Genomic DNA, 20,658 nt, shown 5'->3' with positions numbered 1-20,658 from the left:
TGTGGGGGTCCTGGGCTCAATTCCCAGTACAAAACCAACAGCCAACTTGGGCTCTTTGGGGCCTGTAAGTGGCCTCATTGGCCCCCGCCTCTACGTACGACGCCTCCGTGTGAGGGCTGCACCAGGGACAGTGGCCCAGGGCAGCTTCCCTCAGGTCAGATGGAGGGACAGAGGCACGGAGCTTTCTGAGGTCAGTGGGTGCTGGCTGAAGTCTCGCCCTGGCTCTGGGGTCTCCTGAGATGTCCTGCCCAGCCTGGGAGATGTCCTCCCAGCCATTGTCCTGCCCTCTTGGTGGACAGAAACAAAGCTAAAGGCAGTTCAGAGTCAGCCGGGGCCCCCTTGCCATCTGGGGAGTGAGGGGGACAGAGCCGAGCCTCACACTCAGGCTTGGAGCTGTGCCCCGGCCACCCGGCCTCTTTAGTCCCGAGGACACCCCTTGCCGAGCTCATGCTCTTGTGGGTCACCTGGCACAGCCGAGCCTCATCAGGTCTCAGGTGCAGCTTGGGGTTCCCTCCTCCAGGGCTCCTGCCCTTGCTAAGGAGCCGGCCAATACCTACACCTACCTCTCCCACCCCTGAGACTCTGCAAAACCTTTCACGAGAGATGAGAAAGGAGGACGAAGCCTGGGGTCGCTCCCACAGGCAGTGTTCGGTGAGGCAGAAGGGGGGACAAGCTTCCCAGACAGATGGAGGAGGAGGCCACACGATCTGAGCCAGGTGCTGCACACCTGTAATCCCAGCACTCTTGGGAGGCTGCGGCAGGACGATTGCCATAGTGAACCAACTAAGATGCTTAGTGAGGTAGTGTGTTAAAGTAGAAAATGAGCTGGTGAGGTAGCTCCAGTGCAAAGGCCCTGAGTTTGTTCCATATGTGTGAGTGGGGGTAACAGTGTGACAACAGGCAGGGCTGGTCTTTTAGCTTGGAGAGGAGGGCTATGGGCACAGTGTGGGCACAGAGGGCCACTTCCTGGCTGGATTTGCAGGAGAAGGGAGGGGATCAGTGCCCCCATCAAAACACTGGCACGAGCAAGGTGTGGTGTGTGCCGGGGGCTCTCCGCTATCTGGACCCATGGATGCAGGGGCGGGAGCCTTCTGCAAAGCCGAGGGACCCAGGCTGGGCACGGTGGAGCAGACCCCAAAACCTTGGGGTGACAGAGTCACCCTTGGTCCCCTGCTTGGACTCAGCCTCGGTCCAAGTTGGCATCTTGCGTAGGTTTGGCCAGACAGGACGGGTGGAGGGACAACAAGTGAACGCTGGGAGCCCCTCCTGTAGGGCTTGGAGACCCCTGAAGTACTGACCCCTCTTGGAGCTGGGTGTCGGGAGTCTCTGTCCCACAGTAGTCACCCCCTCCTTGGAAGAATGGGTGTCCACGAGGTGTTTTAGCGAGGCCATGGCTTGCCCTGAGGACAGCTGTAGGGGGGCATCCAGGGCAGGCATCTTTGAGGACACCCCTGAGACAGCAGCGGCTCCTTCCGAGAAGGCCCCGTGAGAACCCACAAACTGAGGGTTTTCTGCTTGCAAGAGCTGCGATGCCCCAGGCCCATAGTTGAGGCCAGAGTTCAGCCTTCCTCTTTGCCAGCTGGACACCCCGGGGAGCTCTGGAAGTGTCTCTACCCCTCCCTCAGGCCCAGCCATCCTGGAAGCCAGCTCTAAGCTGCTGAGAGCAGTGGCTGGGGCTCTTCTCTCTAATCCCTAGCCTGTCTCCTGTTTATCTGATGGCCTCGGGCAGGGATGCTGGGCAGTGGTTGGTGAGCAAGTGGGCAGCTGCTGTGTTTGCTGGGCCGGCAGGACGGAGCAGTCTGGAGACAGGCCCCTTCCCGGGCCGGCGAGGAGCCGGGAGTCATGTGGGTGGCCCTGGGCATGCTCTGGCTCCTGGCCCTCGGGGGGCCCCACCAGGCTGGGGGCTCCTGCCCCTCTCAGTGCAGCTGCAGCCTCCACATCCTGGGTGACGGCAGCAAGGCCAGGTAGGGTCCCCTCCTCGGTGTGGGGTGTGGTTGTGAGGTGCGGGTGGCACAGGAGGCGTAAGGTCCCCAGCGGCTGCTCCCCAGGGCCCCCAGGGAAGCAGGCTCCTTAGCCCGAGGCTGGGAGAGAACTCTGGCTCCCTGGAAACCAGGTGGCTGCTTTGGCCAGCAGGTGCTGGGTCCTTTACACATGTGGAGGCACAGGTGTCCCCAGAAGTCCTGCCTGCACCCCTCTGGCTCCTGATGGAAGGGGTCCCTCTTCAATGCTCACCCTTCCCTTCCCCGCCTAGCTTCCCTCTGTTCATCTCCCTCTGGGCTCCCCGGCTCCTGCCCCAGTCTCACAGCTGCCTCCTTGACCCCCAGTCCCTTTCGGGCTTCTCGCCACCCCACCCATGTTGAGGCCACCTGTCTCCCCTCTCGCCCGCCTGTGGGTCTCCTTGGGCAGCCCCTGGAGCACCCTCCCGCCCAGGGCAGCCCCACCCTCCCCTGCCCCTTCCTGGGTGCCTTCCGCAGGGCACTTGCTTTGCCCACCCCTGCTCCTCCGCTGCCCCCAAACCACTTTTCCTCCAACTCCCCAGCTGAGGATCTGGCGTTTTCTGCTCAGCCGCTGGCCACGGTCTCTCCTGCCATCTGCCCAGCCTTCCTTCCTGCCTAGACGGGTTCCGGGGCCCAGGGGAGTAATCAGGCCAGAGCCACCTTTTCAGTGATCCTGCCAGTGGTTGCTGGGCTGATTGGCGGGGTGTGGAGGCGGGGAACAGGGAGGAATCTGAAGACAGGACACCTCATATGGCACCATCTGGGGTCCAGCAGAGCTGGTGTCCCATGTGCTAACTCCGGTGGAGGGGGCGAGGGTCCTCTCACCAAAGGTACCCAGGTGGGGCCTTGAGTGGGCTAAGAAAAAGCCCACTACCAAGGACCATGTGGTCGTCTCCACCCACAGAGAGCGCTGGCCTCGGGTCACACAGCATCACAGGGTCAGAGATGGAAGTGGTCTGTGAATTAACCCTTCCTGTCGGGGGCTGCAGGCAGCAGTTAGCCTTTGGACGAAACTGAAATGCAAGGATGGTGTTGGGGGACCTCAGTGTCAGGTGTGGCCGTCCCCTCTCTCAAGTGGAGCCCTTACAGCAGGCCCACCTGCTGGATGGTCTCTGAGCGGATGTGGAGCATCCTATGCAGGCTGGGCTGCAGGGACCTGGAGGTCTCCAAGGGCCAGGGGCACGGCCTGTGCCCAGGCTGCCCTATTTCAACCTCAGAGCCTTCCTCATCCCCAGCCCAGGCTCTCGAAGGCTGTCCCAGAGCCCCACCTGGCCACCCTTCAGTCTATCCCCAGGGACCCTGGGGTTGCTTCGAGGGCCCAGTCCGGGCCCCCAGTGCATTCTGTGCCCAGTTGGTCCCATCTGGAGCTGTGTGGGGCTTGGGGTGGGTTCTTTCTGCCATGACCGCTTTCCCTGCAGCCCACAACGGATTTTCCTACTGGCTTCCCCCCTCCCTGAACCCCACCTCCAGGCTGCAGACACCCTGACCTATGAGCTCATCACCCCTACAGACTGAGGCCGAGAGGAGCCGTCATGGCCCGAGGCTGAGGCTTCTGTGCTCTTCCCCTGGCTCCCCGCTTAGTAGGAGTCTTTCTTTACTGGGGGGTCATGAGTGGCTGGAAGATTTGTGTCTTCTGAGGCGCCCTGAACGGGGAGGAGGAGCAAGGCCAGCCTGGCACTCCGAGCAGGGTGTGTTTGTGTCTGTGTGGGGTCACCGCAGCTGCTGGCTTGCAAGGCTTACTGTTGGGGTGCACCGATGTGACAATACCCGGACACCACAGCGAGTAACCCTTTATGTCCACCCTCGGCTGGGCAGAGAAGCCGTGCAGACGAAACTGCTCTGCCTGAGGTCCAGGCCTCCATGGTCTCCATCTTTGGGTAATGGTTCCTGCCCCACCCCACCCTTGGGAGTGTGCTGCTGTCCCATGGCGGAACACTATCCTGCCTCACAGGCTTCTGGGGACAGGACAGGTCCCTGTGACTCTGTGCTGGGCTTTAGACCAGACACTATAGATGCAGGTGTGTGGAGCCACAGGCCGGTGGGGTGATGGAGGGAGCCAGTGCTTCGACCCTGATCTGCCCAGCCTGAGACAGATGGGGGCATCAACCTGAAGCGCTGGGCAGGGAGTGGTATGAGCAGCCCGCTGGGCCTGTGCAAGAGCAAAGTTGCCCCTAACGGGGCGACAAGGTGGCATCCACGTCACAGGGAAACCCAGGACAAGAGGTTACTTGAGAGATGTCAGCACGCACAGCCGGTGGGCAGAGGCCTGCCGTGGGCCCAGCTTCGGTGTGGCACAGCCCGCTGCGGACACTGCGACCCTTCGGTGGCTTTGGGGCCAGAAGAGACCTGCGGCACTGCTGACTTTAGTGCCCTTGATAAATACTGTTTAAAAATCCAGCAAGGAAGGGCAAGTGTAAAATATCCTCTTCCCAATGAATTAATTATTATGGGTCAGGTTTTTGGTTTTGGTTTTGGTACCAGGACTCGAACTCAGGACCTCGTGCTTGCCAGGCAGGCGCTGTGCCGCCCAGCTACCTGCGGCCATGAATGTCATTATTATATGTCACGAACATTTACTGATTAAAAGAAAGGAGCTATGAGGGCTGAAGGAAAGTCTAACGGGCCACGCAGGCCGGCCGAGGTGCACCTCACCAGCTGCATGAGCTGCGCACCTGGGCAGGGAGCCCCTTTGCTGGCCGGGAAGGAAGGACACTGCTCAGCTTCCAGGCCGGCCCAAGGCCCCAAGGTCGCTCCCAGAGGGAGCCTCCCCAGGGCACCCCGGGGGCAGCTGCCCAGCCGTCTCGGGGAGCCCACCACCCTGGGTGCCCATTCTGGGGCTCTGGATGAGGCCGCACCGCGGGCCCCAAGGGAGGCGTGGAGGAGCCCCGCCTGCAGGGCCCGGCCTCAGACCCCCCCATGTTTCTGTGCCCGTCCAGGACGGTGGTGTGCAGCGACCCCGACATGACCCTGCCGCCCGTGGCCCTGCCCGCGGACACGCGCCGCCTACGCCTGGAGCGCACGGCCGTGCGCAGGCTGCCCGCCGAGGCTTTCCGCGCGCTGGGCCGCCTGGAGCAGCTCTGGCTGCCCTACAACGCGCTGGGCGAGCTCAGCGCGCTCCTGCTGCGCGGCCTGCGGCGCCTGCGCGAGCTCCGGCTGCCGGGGAACCGCCTGGCTGCCTTCCCCTGGGCTGCGCTCCGGGATGCCCCCCAGCTGCGGCTGCTGGACCTGCAGGCCAACCGCCTGGCCGCCGTGCCCGCCGAGGCCGCGCGCTTCCTGGGCAACCTCACCTTCCTGGACCTCTCCAGCAACCAGCTGCTGAGGCTGCCGCAGGAGCTGCTGCTTGCCTGGGCGCAGCTGAAGAGCGGGCCCTTCCTGCCCGGCCTCCACGCCAGGCTGGTCCTAGGTAAGAGGTGGCCAGGAGGGCTGCACCTGGAGCCTCCGGGTGAGCCCGGGTCTTGGCCAAGCTCAGAGCCACTTTGGGTCTTGTTCCTTAGCTGGAGAGCAGAAACCATACCCGCCTCCGCAGGTTGGGTGCAGAGGGACGGGTCCTGCAAGGCGAGTGCTGGGGGCTCCAACCCCAAGGCGGACTCTGCCCCGTTCACAGTGCTGGGTTCAAGGAAGTGAGACCCAAGAGGTTTCTGTCCTCTGGCACCAGCCCGCGACTCCCTGGGACTCAGTGTCCCAGCTTAGGCCTGCATGGGTCGGCCCTGGAACCCACCAGCCTCTCTCTTCCGGACCCTCGTCTCTAACCCAGCCAAGGCTGAGTAGGGGAGCCAGGACCCCTTTCCCCCCAAGGTCCTGCCTGTGGGACTTGCCCGCAGACCCAGATAGTCGACTTGATTGTCCAGCTCAGAGGTGAAAACGTGTAGACGTTTGAGACCTCGCAGAAAAGACCAATGACCACTGTCTCCTCTTGCTACTCTAAGCCCCTGGCTCGCTCCCCGAAAGATAGGCTCTCATCACATTTGTTACAAATTAACTGTTTACAGTACTCAGGCACACAGATACACACACACACACACACACACAGAGTGGTGCACACAAGTGCGCCCATAAGCACAAGCAGAGGCACACGTTAAGGTTATTTTTTATAAAAAATTTCATTATGTATATTAATCAACACTATCTTTCTCATCCAATCATAATCTTGGAAATCTGCTGAATTACTACAGATAGAACAGGGTTGCCTTTTAAGAACGGCTACACCATATTCTATAATTCTAGTATAGATTTTTTACCCATTCCTCCTCCAGTGGCCTTTGGAATAGTTCCGCTATTTTGTTAACCCCTTTGGTGCTACGGGGGAAGAGAGGGGGTCAGGGGCTGCGCAGAGATGAGCTTCCAGTTCTTTAAGAATGCCCAACCCTGGCGTAAAAAGGACCGGGCCAGTCAAGGAATCTGATGTCCCAGCCTCTTACTCCGCCTTGTACCACTTGAGGCTAGGTCAAAGAAAAACAGATCAGAGTCAGGACTGTCACTGCTGGGGAGATCCGGCATGGAAAGTGACACATCCTGGGAGGACAGGGATCAAGGGAAGCATTTTTAGAAAGTGTTTTGAGATATTGATGATATTGCAAAAAGTCTTCCCGGACAGACTCTTGAAAGGCTTAGTTTAGGGGCGGCAGACATAATCGCCAGTTTCGCTGGCACACTGTGTGGCCTGCCTCACGCTCAGGGTGGACCTTGACACAGCAATCCTATGGGGAAGTAATGCCATCTTGTAGGATGAGGATGAGGTGTATCGTCATGCGGTTGTCAAGGCAGGAGCCAGGCCTGGAGGCCAGTTCTGCCCACTCTGGGCTGAGAAGTTCCCCTCTCCTCACTGAGGGCACAGAGGGCCGGGCCTGGGGATCCGGGTATCTCGGGCCACTTCTGGCCTTCTGTCTCCTGCAGGGCTGCAGGACAACCCCTGGGCCTGCGACTGCCGACTCTACGACCTGGTCCATCTCCTGGACGGCTGGGCCCCCAACTTGGTCTTCATCGAGGCCACACTGAGGTGCGCCAGCCCACGCAACCTGGCCGGAGTGGCCTTTAGCCAGCTGGAGCTGAGGAAGTGCCAAGGGCCAGAGCTCCGTCCAGGGATGACCAGCATCAGGTCCCCTCTGGGCGGCTCCGTACTGCTGCGTTGTGGAGCCACCGGGGTCCCTGGGCCTGAGATGAGCTGGAGAAGGGCCAGTGGGCGCCCACTCAATGGCACAGGTGGGTGACTGATAGGGCCTCTCCCTAAGCCCAGGACTGGGGCCTGCGGGTCGGCATCACAGCAGGGAAGTGGGCAAGACCGGGGGAGCCCTGCTGGGCTGGTGCCCATCTGCCTGACCGGAGCTGAGCGCATCTGTCCAGGGCCTGAGCCTGGCGACGGGGTTTAACACCGAAGCTGGCTTCCACCTGTGCTGTCACGTGCGGCCAGCCTGTGTCAGAGACTCAGGTCATCACGGGAGGAATACAAAGCTGACCTTTTGGTAGCAGATACTGTTACTGCACTGAACCCAGTTGCACATATTAAGCCAGTGTCAGCAGAAAAAACCGGGGACATGGGTGACCACAGTTGGGCTCTTCCTGCGGGCTTTCATTCCTGCCCGTCATGTCTCGGGGTGGCCTGGGTACCCTTGTTTTTGCACCTGAGGGAGCAGAGGCTCTGGGAGGCTGCACGCCTGGGCGACACTGCACAGCGCGCAGAGGCAGATCCCAGCACCACTCTGGTAGTTCCCAAGGGGGTGGTATTTCGGGGAGGCTGTGTGGACAGACAACCCAGGTCTGTCATGGGGGCGTTCATGGGCAGGCGTCACACGGTCAGCCTCAGGCAGAGAGAGGGTGGTGGATTTCATAACACCAAACTGGAGACCCTCGAATCCTCCCCTGCCTCCCACTCCTGGGACTTCCTCTCGCTAGGCTAGCTAAGGTCGCCCTCAACAGTGGCTCTGAAATCAAGCTAGAAACAAAAGGGCCCAGGAAGCCGCCCGTGTGAGGCTAGGGTGCTCCGAGCAAGGCAGCCGAGGTGAGCAGGGGCCTCTGGCGGGGCCTCGAGTTCAGGTTCACCCCGATTGCTTCTGGGAGGCCTCTGCAGGGCTCACCGCTGCCAAACCCCAGGCCCCCAAAGAGCATGCTTCAAACATCTCAGAGGCGTGGGATGTGATCAGAAAGCACTATGAACACCCAAACTCTAACCGTGACAGTTGCTGTTCATTCCCCAGTGCTCTAACCCCCTTCGCTTCAAATACTTGCACCCCATTGTTCTCAATGTGCCTCTCGCTGTAATAAGATTTTTCAGTTCTTGATAATCGTGCCTCCGATAAATCTCATCGACTAGACAGTGCCACGGAGCACAGCTATCCTAGGATTTAAAAGTATAAACGTGCACCCCAATTGTTTGATCACCCCTATTAGGAGGCAGTTTGCTCAATAAGCTCCCCCTCAGCCTGGAGCTCCACGGGCTCCTCCAAAGTGGACCCCGTGTCCTCTTGACCCCCTCAGCTGGTCTGAGCCAGGGTTATAAGCTGTCAAGGTGAAGACCTGGGCACTGAATGTTGAAAGCCCTCTGCTGGCCAGTGTCACAGGGTACCCGGTACCGGTACCAAATGGGCCACTCAGGGACCTCGAACTGGCTCTGAAAGAGACCGAGAGCCCGGTGGTGCATTCACACCCCATCTGCCTCTTCTCCCCTCCCAGTGCACCAGGAAATCTCCAGCGACGGCTCAAGCTGGACTCTCCTGGACCTGCCCGCCGTGTCACACTTCGATGCCGGAGACTATGTCTGCCAGGCCAAGAACTTCCTGGGGGCCTCGGAGACGCTCATCTCTGTGATTGTCACTGAACCCCAGACTCCCACAGAGGACAGCGCAAGCCCAGGGGAGCGGTGGACAAGGACAGGCGTCGAGGGAGAGGCGGCCGCATACAACAACAAACTGGTGGCCAGGCATGTGGCCCATGCACCGGAGCCCGCCGTGCTGGCCGCGGGGCCCTCTGCACCCCGCACAAAGGGCGAGCTGGACCTGCAGCACCTCCAGGTGGACGCACTCAGCGAGCTGCAGGATGGGCAGGAGGCGCACGTGGTGAGGTCGCTTAAGGTGGTGGGGGACACCTACGACAGCGTGTCCCTGGTGTGGAAGGCGCCCCAGGCTGGGAACGCAACCGCCTTCAGCGTCCTTTACACCGTCTTCGGGCAGCATGACATGCAGCGGGTGACCGTGCAGCCAGGCGTGACCAGCGCCACCATCCAGGGGCTGGTGCCCAAGACCAAGTACGTGGCGTGCGTGTGCGCGCGGGGCCAGACGCCGCGCAAGGAGCAGTGCGTCATCTTCTCCACCGACGCGGTGGTGGACGCCGAGGACACCCAGCGGCTCATCAACGTGGTGGTGATCAGCGTGGCGGCCACCATCGCCCTGCCGCCCACGCTGCTCGTGTGCTGTGGGGCGCTGCGCAGGCGCTGCCACAAGTGCCGCGCGCGGGGCTCCGGGGAGGCGGCGGGCTCCTACGTGCACCTGGAGAGGCTGGCTCGCGGGGAAGACGGCTCCGAGACGCTGTCGCGGCAGAGCCTCAGTGGGGAGGCCGACAGGCTTCTCTCTGCGCGCTCCAGCCTGGACTCGCAGGCGGGCAGGCGCATCAATGAGTACTTTTGCTGATGCCACCAGCCGCTGCGCCCGGATGGCTGGGACCCACAGTCCCGCCACCAACTGCTGAGGCTTACAAAATGCTTCCTGGGTTCCTGGAGGTGTTCTTCGCTCTTTATCTTAACTCGTGTGACCTATAACAACCATTTGTAAAAGGCACCACTTTTTCCTCCCTTTTCCTGGAGGAGAAACAGGAGGTTAAGCAATGTATGTGTGTCGGTCAGTTTTGCTGTGTAACAAATAAAAGCAAAAGCTCTGTGGTTACACTTACTTTCACACCAGTGGGTGTTAGGCTGACTGGAGTGGCTCTTCGCTGGGTGTCCCATTGTGAGCCAGGTTGGAGAGTAGCAGTGGCCATCTGGGGCAGGCCTCTTGCAGGACAAGGTCAGATAACATCAGAGAAAGGAGCCAAATTGCAATGTGATGCCTCTTAGATCCTTACCGGATATTGGCACCTGGCAGCTTCTGCCCGTATTCTGTCTGCCAAAGCAAGTCTCGTGGCCAAACCCAGCTCACACAAGGTGAGTAAGGACACTCCTCCTTGGAGGTGGTGACGAGCTGAAATATTTGCCGAGCAGGTTCATGTTTGCTACATCACCCACCGAGCAGTGACAGCTCCGGAATCCACCGACGGTCTTCTGCTCCCCGTCTGTGTCTTAGGACTCTGAAGCTAAGTCCTGGGCCCTTGCACGTGCAGCATGTGTGTGAGCCACATTGGAGTCACTTCCTCTGCCACACACCCGCTCTGGGCACCCACACTGTGCCCTCACTGAGCTGTAGCGTTTGCTGAGTGATAATCTGGCCACGGATGATAATTCAGTCTGATAAACTCTGGAGACTGGGTGATATCAGAGGGGCCACCGTTTTATCTGTCCCCAGCATGTCCTGCCGGAGACATCTGAGAGCCTCTTAATAGCAGAGGACACCATCACGTCCCGTGCCATCTGGGGCCCACTCACTCCTGTCCATAGTGACTCTTACTGAAACTTACCTGCCATTGAGAGAGTCTTTCAGGCTTCCTGGCTTCCTGTTCAGGGCTGCCTAAAGCTAGGGGAGTGCTGAGCTCAGGAGAGGGTTCTCAGCAGGTGCCTCCAGCAAGGGCAGCACCCAGGGTGCCTGCTGTCCAGCCTTTGGGTAACAAGTGAAGACATTTGGGGACAGCAAGTGGCCCGTGGGAATTTTTTTCTCATCATATAAGAGACTCCACTTCATGCTGAGCGTTTTCTAGGCAAGAAGCATTACCTGTCTCCATCTGTGGTCTGCAGATGTTTTCTTTAAAGAAACCAGACCGTAAAGAGTCTCATGTCAGTCGCTGCTTCTCAGCTCTGCTGATGGAGGGCAAGAAGCAGGCACAGAGGGTGTGTCGTTAGTGGCACAGACCCATTCCAGTAAAAAGCTGTCTGTGAAAACAGTGACCGGGTCTGACCCGCAGCCTGCGCTTTGTCAGCCTTGGTCTAGATTTGTGTAGGTTTTTTACTGTGTCTTAAGGACTCATTCCAGATTGTTTGGTCAGTAGGAGTGACAGACAGCTCCCTACTGCTGAATTAGAACAAATGCAGTCACAAATGGATGAAAATAGCCACTTGTTGAAATAATCAATATGTTATTTAAATGATTATTGGAGTCACCCAAGATTGAAAGGTGATTGACCAAATGACAACTAATATCCACCTAGTTGTACTAAATTGTTTGAAGGAAAGTTAGAAAACTGAAAGTCAGAAGTAGAGAGTGAGAGGAAGAGGGAGAGACAGAGAGACAGAAAGAAACAGAGAATAGAGACAGAAAGAGACAGAGACAGGCAGAGACAGACAGAGACAAAAAGAGACAGACAGAGAGACAGAGACAGACAGAGACAGGCAGAGAGACAGAGACAGACAGACAGAGAGAGATAGCATACAGACAGAGACAGACAGAAAGAGACAGAGACAGACAGAGACAGAGAGAGATAGCAGACAGAGACAGACAGAGACAAACAGAGAGATAGAGAGCAGACAGACAGAGACAGACAGAAAGAGACAGAGACAGAGACAGACAGACAGAGACAGACAGAGAGACAGAGAAAGAGACTTCAAACTTTCCAGTGACTCATTAGGGCTTTATCTGATAACTTTTATCCTTGTGGCCCAGACGGTCATGAGTCCCAGAATGGTCAGCCTCCCCGTCCTCAGCTGTTAATCTTCACTTCATGTTTCTCCTGTAAGAAAGAATCAGTCTGGATTGTGCTCATGAATATTTAAATCAGTTAAAAATTCCCACGGTAAGAATAAACGGTGTCTGGTTTATATATTCATCTTCTGGTGTATGTCTGGTTGTGGGAGTCGGAATGATCCTGTATGTCCTGCACAAGGAATTTCGGGTCCTGCAGTGCTGTATCCAGTGCTGTGGTCCCAAGACATGTGGCCTCCAGAGCCTCCTTTGGGCTTGGATGGAATCACAGCACACTCGTTGTGTCTCTTCCTGACAGCCGTGTGGTTTCTTTCCTCTTGACCTGGCAGAAGACATGTCCAGTGTCCCTCATCTGCAGCTGCCATCTCAGTTTCCAGGTTCACAAGGGCAGACAGCAGGTGTCCTGGTGTCCAAGCACAGGATTCAGGGAACGGTTTGTTCAAGACCAGAGCTGAAGATTTTGGGTTTAACTATCTTGAAGTCTGGTAAAGACCAACATGAATGGTAAACACTTGAGTATGTTTATTGAGTTGCAGGGGCATCGCAGGCAGGACAGGGTGGGCTTAGGCTTCACACACGATGCTCGATCGCTGCTCTCACCGAGTCTGCTTCAGTGAGCCTGTGGAGTGTCGCAGAGCTTCATGTGTTCACTCAAGGATTCAGGACAGTGGAGGCCTCACCACCTGGGCACCCACAGTTTCCTCTAGCTGTGGGGATGTTTTCTCTAACCGTTCGGCACCCAGGACACGGGGTCCCCGCCCTGCGCAGTTCAGGGTGCTTGAAAACGTGGTCTTCATTGTACCTATGCAGGTGCACCCTGAGCCACCTCACATGGCCAGCAGCAGAAGGAGGACGTGGAAAGGAGAAAAATGGACAATGTCTGGTCCCTGACAGGTTGTCCAGGTCTCTAGACTCTCAAAGTTTGGCTGATGCTTGGGATGCAGAGGCGTTTTCCAACTGAAAACAAAGGGCGATCTCCTGTTAAGGGTCTTTTCGGACAAGCCAGAGAACTGCCTCCGGCAGCTGCTGATACCTTTTTCATATGCACAGAATAAGCCTTCTCCCATGGCTTTGTCTCTATCAACAACTCTGAGAGCTGAGTTCCCGCAGGAGAGGAGATGGCCTTGAAATAGTCACAAATCCCTTTTGTTGCCAGTGTTTCTTGAGTTTGGTGAGTCCACATAACTACAAGTGACCTAAGCTGACTGCACAACCCAGGCCAGCTTTATTTGTCGTTAGTCCCCAGCTTTAACTCCCAACACAGCTGCTCCCTGCACCCCTACCCCAAACAAGAAAACCAGAGAAGTCAGGAGGGGAGGAGGGCCAGAGACGGGGCCCCAGGGACTCCAGAGACCACGTGCCAGCTGGGTGCTTTACCCAAGTCCTCAGCCACCGTCGGGAAGGTTCATGGAGCTGGGATGATGTGAAAAGATGAACGTGGAATGGCAAGAGAAGAAATTATAGGAAAGGAAGAAGATTCTTTAGGTTTTTACATTATGAGATAAGAGGGGAGAAAGGCCTTTGCTAGTGGTTTGGACACCCACAAGCTGGCTCACATATTTCCGTGACAAGCCTGATAAAGGCTTGGCAGATGTGAAGAGTGAACTGACAGTCATCGTGCCCCCGTTGTACCAGACTGGCCATCTCTAAAGCCTCACCATCTCAGCCCCAAGTACGGGGTGCTTAGGGAAGGCCACAACCTCAGACAAGCACCACTACAGCTGAGCATCAATTCATCTCTTGAAAGGAGATCCAGGCAGTGCATTTCACGCCCACCCTAAACTTTGTGCCCACAGAGCTGTGTCTATGCTAGAGACCCACCCAGACGGGAGGGTGAGCCTGGGAATGCTGGCAAATATATCTGGTGCTGAGCAGAAACCTGGGATGAAATCAGCTTAGCTGGCGACCTATTTCCTTCCCACTGGTTAGCCGCTAAGCGGATTCTTTTTTTGTTGTTGCTGAGGCTTTTTGTAGGGTTCTCGTGAGTCTTAAAGGAAACCCCTGTATTTCAGTGTGCATGTGAAAGTGTCTCTATTGGCTGGAAAGTGGGTAATTCTGTTCTTCAAGTCTCTGTTGCTATGCAAAGTGAATTACCAGGCAACGTCTACACCTCGGTGCTTTATTTTACATAGTGTAACATTTCCTAGGAACACGGTTATTCATTAAAACACTCACTCTGCAGAAGAGAAACTTAGACTTACAGACATTGAACACACTGCAAAAACCTCAAACTCAGGAGCATAAGCAACAAAGCCGCCTGCAGGGTGCCAGGTCCGTAACAGTGTCGCCCACCACTTCATTTCTTGCACCTCAAAAATGTCTGGCCAGAGTGCATGAGCAAAGACTACGTGTCGAGCAAGTGAAGTTTACAGAGAAAGCACCACAAAGCATGTGCATACCATTTTAAAAAGTAAGTATCTCATTTGGTGCAAAGCAAAATACATGGCATTCAGGAAAAGTCCAAGAAAATGACACGGGTTGGATTTTATCAGAAAATGCCGATTGTATTTGCAGCTGTACTGTGATGTTTCTCTATGTCTGGCCCCAAAGATGAAGATGCTATTGTTGGCATGCTGTGAAGGTATAACCCTCCAGGGTTCTGGGGAGAGCAGCCATGATGGGAACGACCAGAGTTAGACCATCTTCTTTCACTTGGAGAAAATGGTTGAAAATTCTGGTTTGGGAAACCGATGGTGAGTGACGAGGTATTAGATGGACTCTGGTCAAATCCTCTGCTGGGTGCTTGGAAAAGCACTAGCTTCCCGGTCCCAGTTTCCTTGGCAAGGCGATCAGAGAAGAGTTTGGGTGTCTGACTTAGAGTTTGCTCTCCGGACTCAAGAGCCAGACAATGGGTGGCTTTTCTGGCTTAGTTGAGACACGTAGCTCTCTCTGCCTGAACCTGTGATCTGTGCTGTAACAGACCCCAGAGTATCCAGGGGCTTTGGCTGTGCTGACCTACATGACCACGGATCACCGTGGATTACCCGTAATAGGATTTGCCACTGGGAAGCTGGGGGAAGTGATTAAAAACACACAGGATTCCTTACACAGAAATATGGCTGCAGCTTTTCGGTATTTGCTTCTAGTTCTGGAATTTCTGGAAACGCGTGCATCTCAGGCTTCCTGTGTGCCCGGATGCACCTGCTCACAGGAGAGTGTCGGCAGGTGTGCAGTGCTGGCAAGACATGGGCTTCGCGGGCGTGGAGGTTGCTCAGGGCTGCACAGAGTGGGCAAAGGCTTAGAATTGGCAGGAAATCAGCAAAATTTCCAAGAGACCCATTTTAATTGGAGTTGCACTTTGGTGAACTTTTTATCTAAATTGGTCTCTTTTATTTCAAATAAATATTTTTCTAAGTCCCATCAGGGTCCGCTGAGTACTATTTCCCAGTTTCTCGATGTTCCTCTTAAAGCTGTTCTGGTTTTTTGCACAGGACTCTGTCATGCACCTCTATCTCTTCGGGAAACATTCCAGGCAACCTTCCTGAAGAGTTCAAGCAAGTGCGAATCGAAAACTCCCCCTTATTTGAAGTCTCCCGGGGCTCTTTCAGCAACATGAGCATCGTGCAATACCTTTGGCTCAACTTCAGCAACGTCACCGTGATCCATCCAGGAGCCCTGGACCAGCTGCGGGATCTCAGGGAGCTGCGTCTGCAGGGGAACAAACTCCGGTCAGTACCATGGACAGCGTTCCACGCCACCCCTCTCCTGAAGGTCTTGGATCTGAAAGGCAACAGGATCGATGCACTTCCGGAGCAGGCGCTGCAGTTCCTGGTGGGCCTCACCTTCCTTGACCTGTCTTCCAATAGGCTGACTGTTGTGTCCAGCAGTGTCTTCGGGAACTGGCTGACCTACCAGAAGCACCGGCATCCTGTGTGTGGGGTAGAGAGTCTCTCCACCCTGGTGATGGCGCTGCACGACAATCCCTGGGAATGTGACTGCCGACTAAGGGGGCTCGTCCAGTTTGTCAAGTCTATTAGCTTCCCAGTCACCTTGGTGAACACCTACCTGATATGCCACAGTCCTCTCTCCAAGGCAGGGCAGCTTTTGCATGAGATCGAGCCCAGTGTTTGCATGAAGCCAAAGATCTCAACCCCCAGTGCCAATTTCACCATCGAGGCAGGACAGAATGTGACCCTACGGTGCGTGGCCCAGGGCAACCCCTCACCAACCATTGTGTGGTCCTACCCCCTGAGCAGGTGGAGAGAATTTGCTGGTAAGCTGTGTGCATCCTCTCAGTCTCTCCCAGAGGAACGGACAGGTGTGCAGTAATTCTGCCTCACTAGGAAGGGTCCCAGATGTGTCTGTCATGACAGGCAGGTGCAGGCAAGATCAGAACAGGCCAGGATTAACTCTGCAGAACAGAAGAGGTTCCAAGAGAGGCTTCCACCAGTGAAACTGTTTTAAATGGCTGCATATAGATATCTTTGAGCCATTTATATTTAAATACATATTGAGGCTGATTTTTAACATAGCATCTAAATGTTATAGAATTGCATATCAACAAATATATCATCTGAGACCCTTTTAGATGCAAAGCAACATATGAATTTTAGAATCCTACAAATGCCAATTAGAACAGATTCTAGACAGTATCAGAATTATCGATTTCCTAAAAGTGCCATAGCAGAATTGCTTGGGGTGTTTTTTGAAATAAGATTTCCAAGCCCTCGTCTCTTGGGTCAGTGACTGAAAACATGAACAAAAGAGTAGCTAGCTCCTCCACCTCCAGTTAATTCTTAACATCGAGCAAAGATGGGAAAGTCCTAGATATTGACTGAATTTTCACTTATTACCACTGTGTTATCAGACTTTATTAGCTTGACTTTTTGCTGTTGTGTTGTATTGTTTTGCACTCTTAAAATTTGAACCCAGGACCTTTGTACTGAACCACATCCCCAACTCTTTTCTTTTTTTACTTTTTATTTTGAAACAAAGTTTTGCTAAGTCACTAAGTCGATGGAGCTGGGGTTAAACTTTCCATCCCTGACTCAGCTTCCGAAGGTGCTGGATTACAGGGTTGATTAGCTTGAAACTGTAATACTGAGGCTCAGGAGGAGGAAATGATCTCCTTGGGCCAGGAACACGGATTTAAACCTCTCTTTTTTCCTGGAGCCACATACTCGGGAGCCCCCAGTGGGCTGAGCATATCACAAAGCCAGCTGTGGCCTCCACAGGAGTAGCTTGAATCTGGAAGGATATCTATAGTTTCTTGCATCTTCCTCTATTTGGAAGGCAAGTGAAATGTCAGGGTAACTCTTGGGAAATGCAGTCAGCACCCAGAGGGTTGTCACACATGCTGACAGACCTCAGAGCAGAACAAGACTAGTTCATTTGGTTCACAGACTGTGTCCCTCTGCCACCGTTCTGATCACACCCTGCTGGCTGGAGGGCACGTGTGGGGATTATTGCTGTAGTCTTTGAAAGCCAGGACAGGTACCAGAGTTCGACTTTGGAGATGCTCCGTGATCACTCTGGTCACCGTGTGGTATCCAGTCTCCCAAAAGTAACAGTGATGGGTACCGAGCACTCAGTACCAAACCTGCGCCCCTCTGGTCCCCGTCTGCTGACGAGGAAGGTGAGGCCAGGAGAATGCAGGCTCCTTGCGCAGGACCACTCACTTCTGAAGGCGCAGGAACCCAGGCCTTGACTCCAGGCTGTGAGGCACCACACGCCTAGGAGGCAGGAGAGCACCGCTGGGGACCCAGAACTGCTGGATCACTCAACTGTGGGAAATGGACAGGAAGCCAGGGCATAGGCTGAGTAGGACCAAGCTAGGGGGTGGCTAGGCTTCCTAGGGGCCACCTGGTTCCACATCAGTGCTGCTGGGCCCCTCTCCATGTAGCTAAACTCATGAGTCTAGCTAATCCATCCTCCACAGATTTTCTGGGTGAGCCTGGGGCGTCAGGCATATGCTCAGTAAATGGTTAGCAGTAGGCATGATGGTGCATGCCTGGGATCCCAGCACTCTGGGAGGCTGAGGCAGGAGGTTGGTAAGTTGGAGCTCAGCCTGGACAACTTGGTGAGTTTGTGAATCTTTGTCTCAAAATCTTTACAAAGGGCCAGAGATGTGGCTTGGTGGGAGAGCCCTGCGTTCACTGCCAAATAACTCTCAGGTACCGCTGGGCGGCAGCTCCCAGCTGTCCACGGCAGAAACGCGCAGCTGTCCTGCTCTTCCTTCCACAGTGTTGACCTCGTCTGCTGTGGAAGACGCCGTCCTGTCCGAGCTGGTCATCCCCACGGCGCGCCAGGTGGACAGCAGTAACTACACCTGCGTGGCCTCCAACGCCGTGGGCCGCAGCGCCCTGACCATCTCCCTGCACGTCCGGCCGGCCCGGGGGTGGCCTGCAGCCGCTGCTCCCTCCGCGGCCCACGTGGAGCTGCGTGTGGCCGGGCACACGGCGCGCGGGGTCCTGCTGGAGTGGCTCGCGGTGGCCCGTGCCCCGCGGGAGCAGGGCTTCACGCTGCGCATCGCCGCGCAGTCGGCCGGCCGGGAGGAGGTGGTGCACCTCGGCCCCGGGGTGCGCTCCTACGCGGCGCAGGACCTGCTCCCTGGCACCCGGTACGAGGCGTGCCTGAGCCCGGGCAGCCGCAGCCCGCGCCGCGGCCCCTGCGTGGTCTTCGTGACCGGCAGCGTGGGCGTGGGGCCGGAGGGCCGCAAGCGCCTGCTGCATGCCACGGTGGTGCTGTGCGCCCTACTGCTGGCCCTGCCCGCCGTGGGCGCCTACATGTGGGCAGCGCAGGGCGCCTGCAGCCGCAGTCCGGGCTGCTGCCCTCGCCGCCAGAGACCCCCCAGGTGTCCTCCAGCGGGGCCCCCACGCAAAGACGGCTCCTTCAGGGACCGCGTGGACAGCCACCGGGACCTGCGGGGGCACTGCGATGACCGCAGCTGACCGGCCAGGCCTGGGGAGGAAGGGGCTGTGTCCAGGCTCTGAGACCCCGCTCGCACTGTGGTCCACGCGTGGGCAGCACTGCACGCCTTTGCTGGGCACCCGCAGCGTGCCAGACCGAGGGCACAGAGGTCGCCAGCACGGGGGGGCCCCCCCGCAGTCCTTCTCCTCCGGAGCTGAGGCCCACGGACCTCCGACCCAGCCCGCGGACTGCTTCCCTACTCACCTCGACTGGAAGGGAATCCATGCAGCAATCTGCATTTGCACGGCCCTAGCCCAGGTACACGACTACACGGGCACTGACATACATTTGACATGGCTTGTCCTGTCAAATGGAAGCGTGAATGCCCTGTCTACAGGCGAAGAAGCTTAAGCCTGGGAGTTCAGTGATTTCCCCAGCATTGCCATCTGGAGGTGCCCCTCAAAAGAGACTATTATGCCCAAGGAGGCTGAGGCAGGAAGCTTGCAAACTCAAGCTGAGCCTGCGCAACTTAGTGAGGCCCTTCACGAAAATAAAAAAGGCTGAGTTCAGTGCAAAGGCCCCGGGTTCCACCCCCACGGCCACAGACACACACTGCTCCCACTATTCTCATCAAATAGAGGCAGCAGGGCAGGGACCGACCTTTCTCACCAGGCCGCTACACTCATCCATCACTAGGGTCAGTGATGATGGAAAAAAAACTTTTAAGGGGCTTTTTTTTTTTTCTTTTTCCTTTTCGGTACTGGGAATCGAACTTAGGGATTCATGCTTACCAGTCAGGAACTGCCCCACTGAGCTACATCCCTGGCCCAAAAGAATTTTTTAAACACAAGCCTCACTTTTGTAGTTCAGGCTGGCCTTGATCTCACAGTGATCTTCCTGCCTCAGCCTCCTGAGTGCTGGGATTACAAGTGTGCACCACCATGCCCGGTGGTGGAAATAAATTTTTAACAACTCAAGACGGCATGCATCAGGGTCTCCTTGGTTATAATCTTCTGGCCGCCGTGCTGTGTGAATCTCACATTTTCTTTCCCCATTCCGGGCAGCAGACACACAGAGAGTTAGTTCACTGATCAGCTGTGAGGGGACTCTGGGGCGGGGCAATACAGGGTGCTTCTAGGCCTCCGAGGGTTCCTCCCACAGCGTCTAGGGTGGGCTTGGGCGGTGCAGCCTTCAGGAGGTGACCTCCTGCCCCCTGGAGGCTGAGAGCGCATTCTCAGATTGCTCCCGCAGAGGAGCTTGGGAGCCGGACCTGGGCCAGGGGCCGGGAGGAGGGAAGGGGCCACCACGCAGGAGCCAACCCAGCAGCAAGAGCCAGGGTCCTGGGCGAGCCGGACATCCGGGGTGGGAAGGGGGATATGGTTGGGCAGGAGAGCTGGGAATCCCACAGTGTTTTTCAGGTTTATTTTTCTGAGTCCGTATTTCCATATAGCGGCCGCTAAAGTGAAGAAACCAGCTGCTTCCCGTGTTGCTAGGCTATGACGCTGGTAAGTTAGGAGTCTAAAACGCTTATTACCTACTGTGGTGCGGGGGATCCGACCCAAGGCGCTTGCAGGGAGCTACCTCCTCAGCTCACACTTTATTTTGTATTTTGAGACAGGGTCTCCGTAAGTGGCTCAGTTTCCCTGGCTGGGTTTCAGTTTGTGATCCTCCGGCCTCAGCACCCCAGAATCCTCGCATTATGGGCATATGGCGCCACATGTAGTTTTAAATACATTTTTTATGTATTTTCAACTAGCTACAGGTTTCCCCTTCGCAAGCAGAGGAGGCTCTGCACGTGGAACAGCATGATAGCCACACAGATGTCTCTCTCGGGTTCTATTTAATTTACGCTTTTGGGGAAATTCTTTTTTAAAATTGTTTTAGTAGTGTTCCTTTGTGGTGCATAAGCTTTGCATTTCTTGTGAAAAGTGGCCACGTGTGCTCCACACATCTTGATTCCTTTAATCTCCTTCCCCAGCCCTCCCACCAATCTCTCTATCCTCCATCTCACCTTTGAAGGATGCTGTCACTTTAGGGCC

The 20,658-nt window shown here is 56.1% G+C and overlaps 2 protein-coding genes across 2 annotated transcripts; both read left to right on the top strand.

The window, feature by feature from the left end:
- Positions 1 to 1,716: 1,716 nt before the first annotated feature.
- On the top strand, positions 1,717 to 9,875 carry Lrit1 (leucine rich repeat, Ig-like and transmembrane domains 1). The gene is made up of 4 exons (XM_003466085.4): positions 1,717 to 1,964; positions 4,934 to 5,400; positions 6,891 to 7,196; positions 8,664 to 9,875. Exons 1-4 carry the CDS (start codon positions 1,843 to 1,845, stop codon positions 9,614 to 9,616), a joined length of 1,848 nt encoding a protein of 615 aa, XP_003466133.1. The 5' UTR covers positions 1,717 to 1,842; the 3' UTR covers positions 9,617 to 9,875.
- A 4,904-nt stretch (positions 9,876 to 14,779) lies between these two features.
- Lrit2 (leucine rich repeat, Ig-like and transmembrane domains 2) lies at positions 14,780 to 19,596 on the top strand. Its single transcript, XM_003466149.2, has 3 exons — positions 14,780 to 14,935; positions 15,202 to 15,983; positions 17,954 to 19,596. Exons 1-3 carry the CDS (start codon positions 14,826 to 14,828, stop codon positions 18,658 to 18,660), a joined length of 1,599 nt encoding a protein of 532 aa, XP_003466197.2. The 5' UTR covers positions 14,780 to 14,825; the 3' UTR covers positions 18,661 to 19,596.
- The last annotated feature ends 1,062 nt before the right edge of the window (positions 19,597 to 20,658 follow it).

Source organism: Cavia porcellus, unplaced genomic scaffold, assembly GCF_034190915.1.
Source record: "Cavia porcellus strain 051 isolate PalLab524CR breed Dunkin Hartley unplaced genomic scaffold, mCavPor4.1 scaffold_23, whole genome shotgun sequence".
Taxonomy (NCBI): Eukaryota; Metazoa; Chordata; class Mammalia; order Rodentia; family Caviidae; genus Cavia; species Cavia porcellus.
This window is presented reverse-complemented; position numbering and strand designations above follow the sequence as displayed.

What these genes read in the sequence shown, in the direction of transcription:
- Lrit2 (XM_003466149.2), top strand. Translation starts at nt 14,826, where the DNA reads ATGGCTGCAGCTTTTCGGTATTTGCTTCTAGTTCTGGAATTTCTGGAA. An exon ending in TCACAGGAGAGTGTCGGCAG is followed by an intron (nt 14,936 to 15,201) that starts GTGTGCAGTGCT and finishes TTTTTTGCACAG; the next exon opens with GACTCTGTCATGCACCTCTA. An exon ending in CAGGTGGAGAGAATTTGCTG is followed by an intron (nt 15,984 to 17,953) that starts GTAAGCTGTGTG and finishes TTCCTTCCACAG; the next exon opens with TGTTGACCTCGTCTGCTGTG.
- Lrit1 (XM_003466085.4), top strand. Translation starts at nt 1,843, where the DNA reads ATGTGGGTGGCCCTGGGCATGCTCTGGCTCCTGGCCCTCGGGGGGCCC. An exon ending in CCACGCCAGGCTGGTCCTAG is followed by an intron (nt 5,401 to 6,890) that starts GTAAGAGGTGGC and finishes TGTCTCCTGCAG; the next exon opens with GGCTGCAGGACAACCCCTGG. An exon ending in GCGCCCACTCAATGGCACAG is followed by an intron (nt 7,197 to 8,663) that starts GTGGGTGACTGA and finishes CTCCCCTCCCAG; the next exon opens with TGCACCAGGAAATCTCCAGC.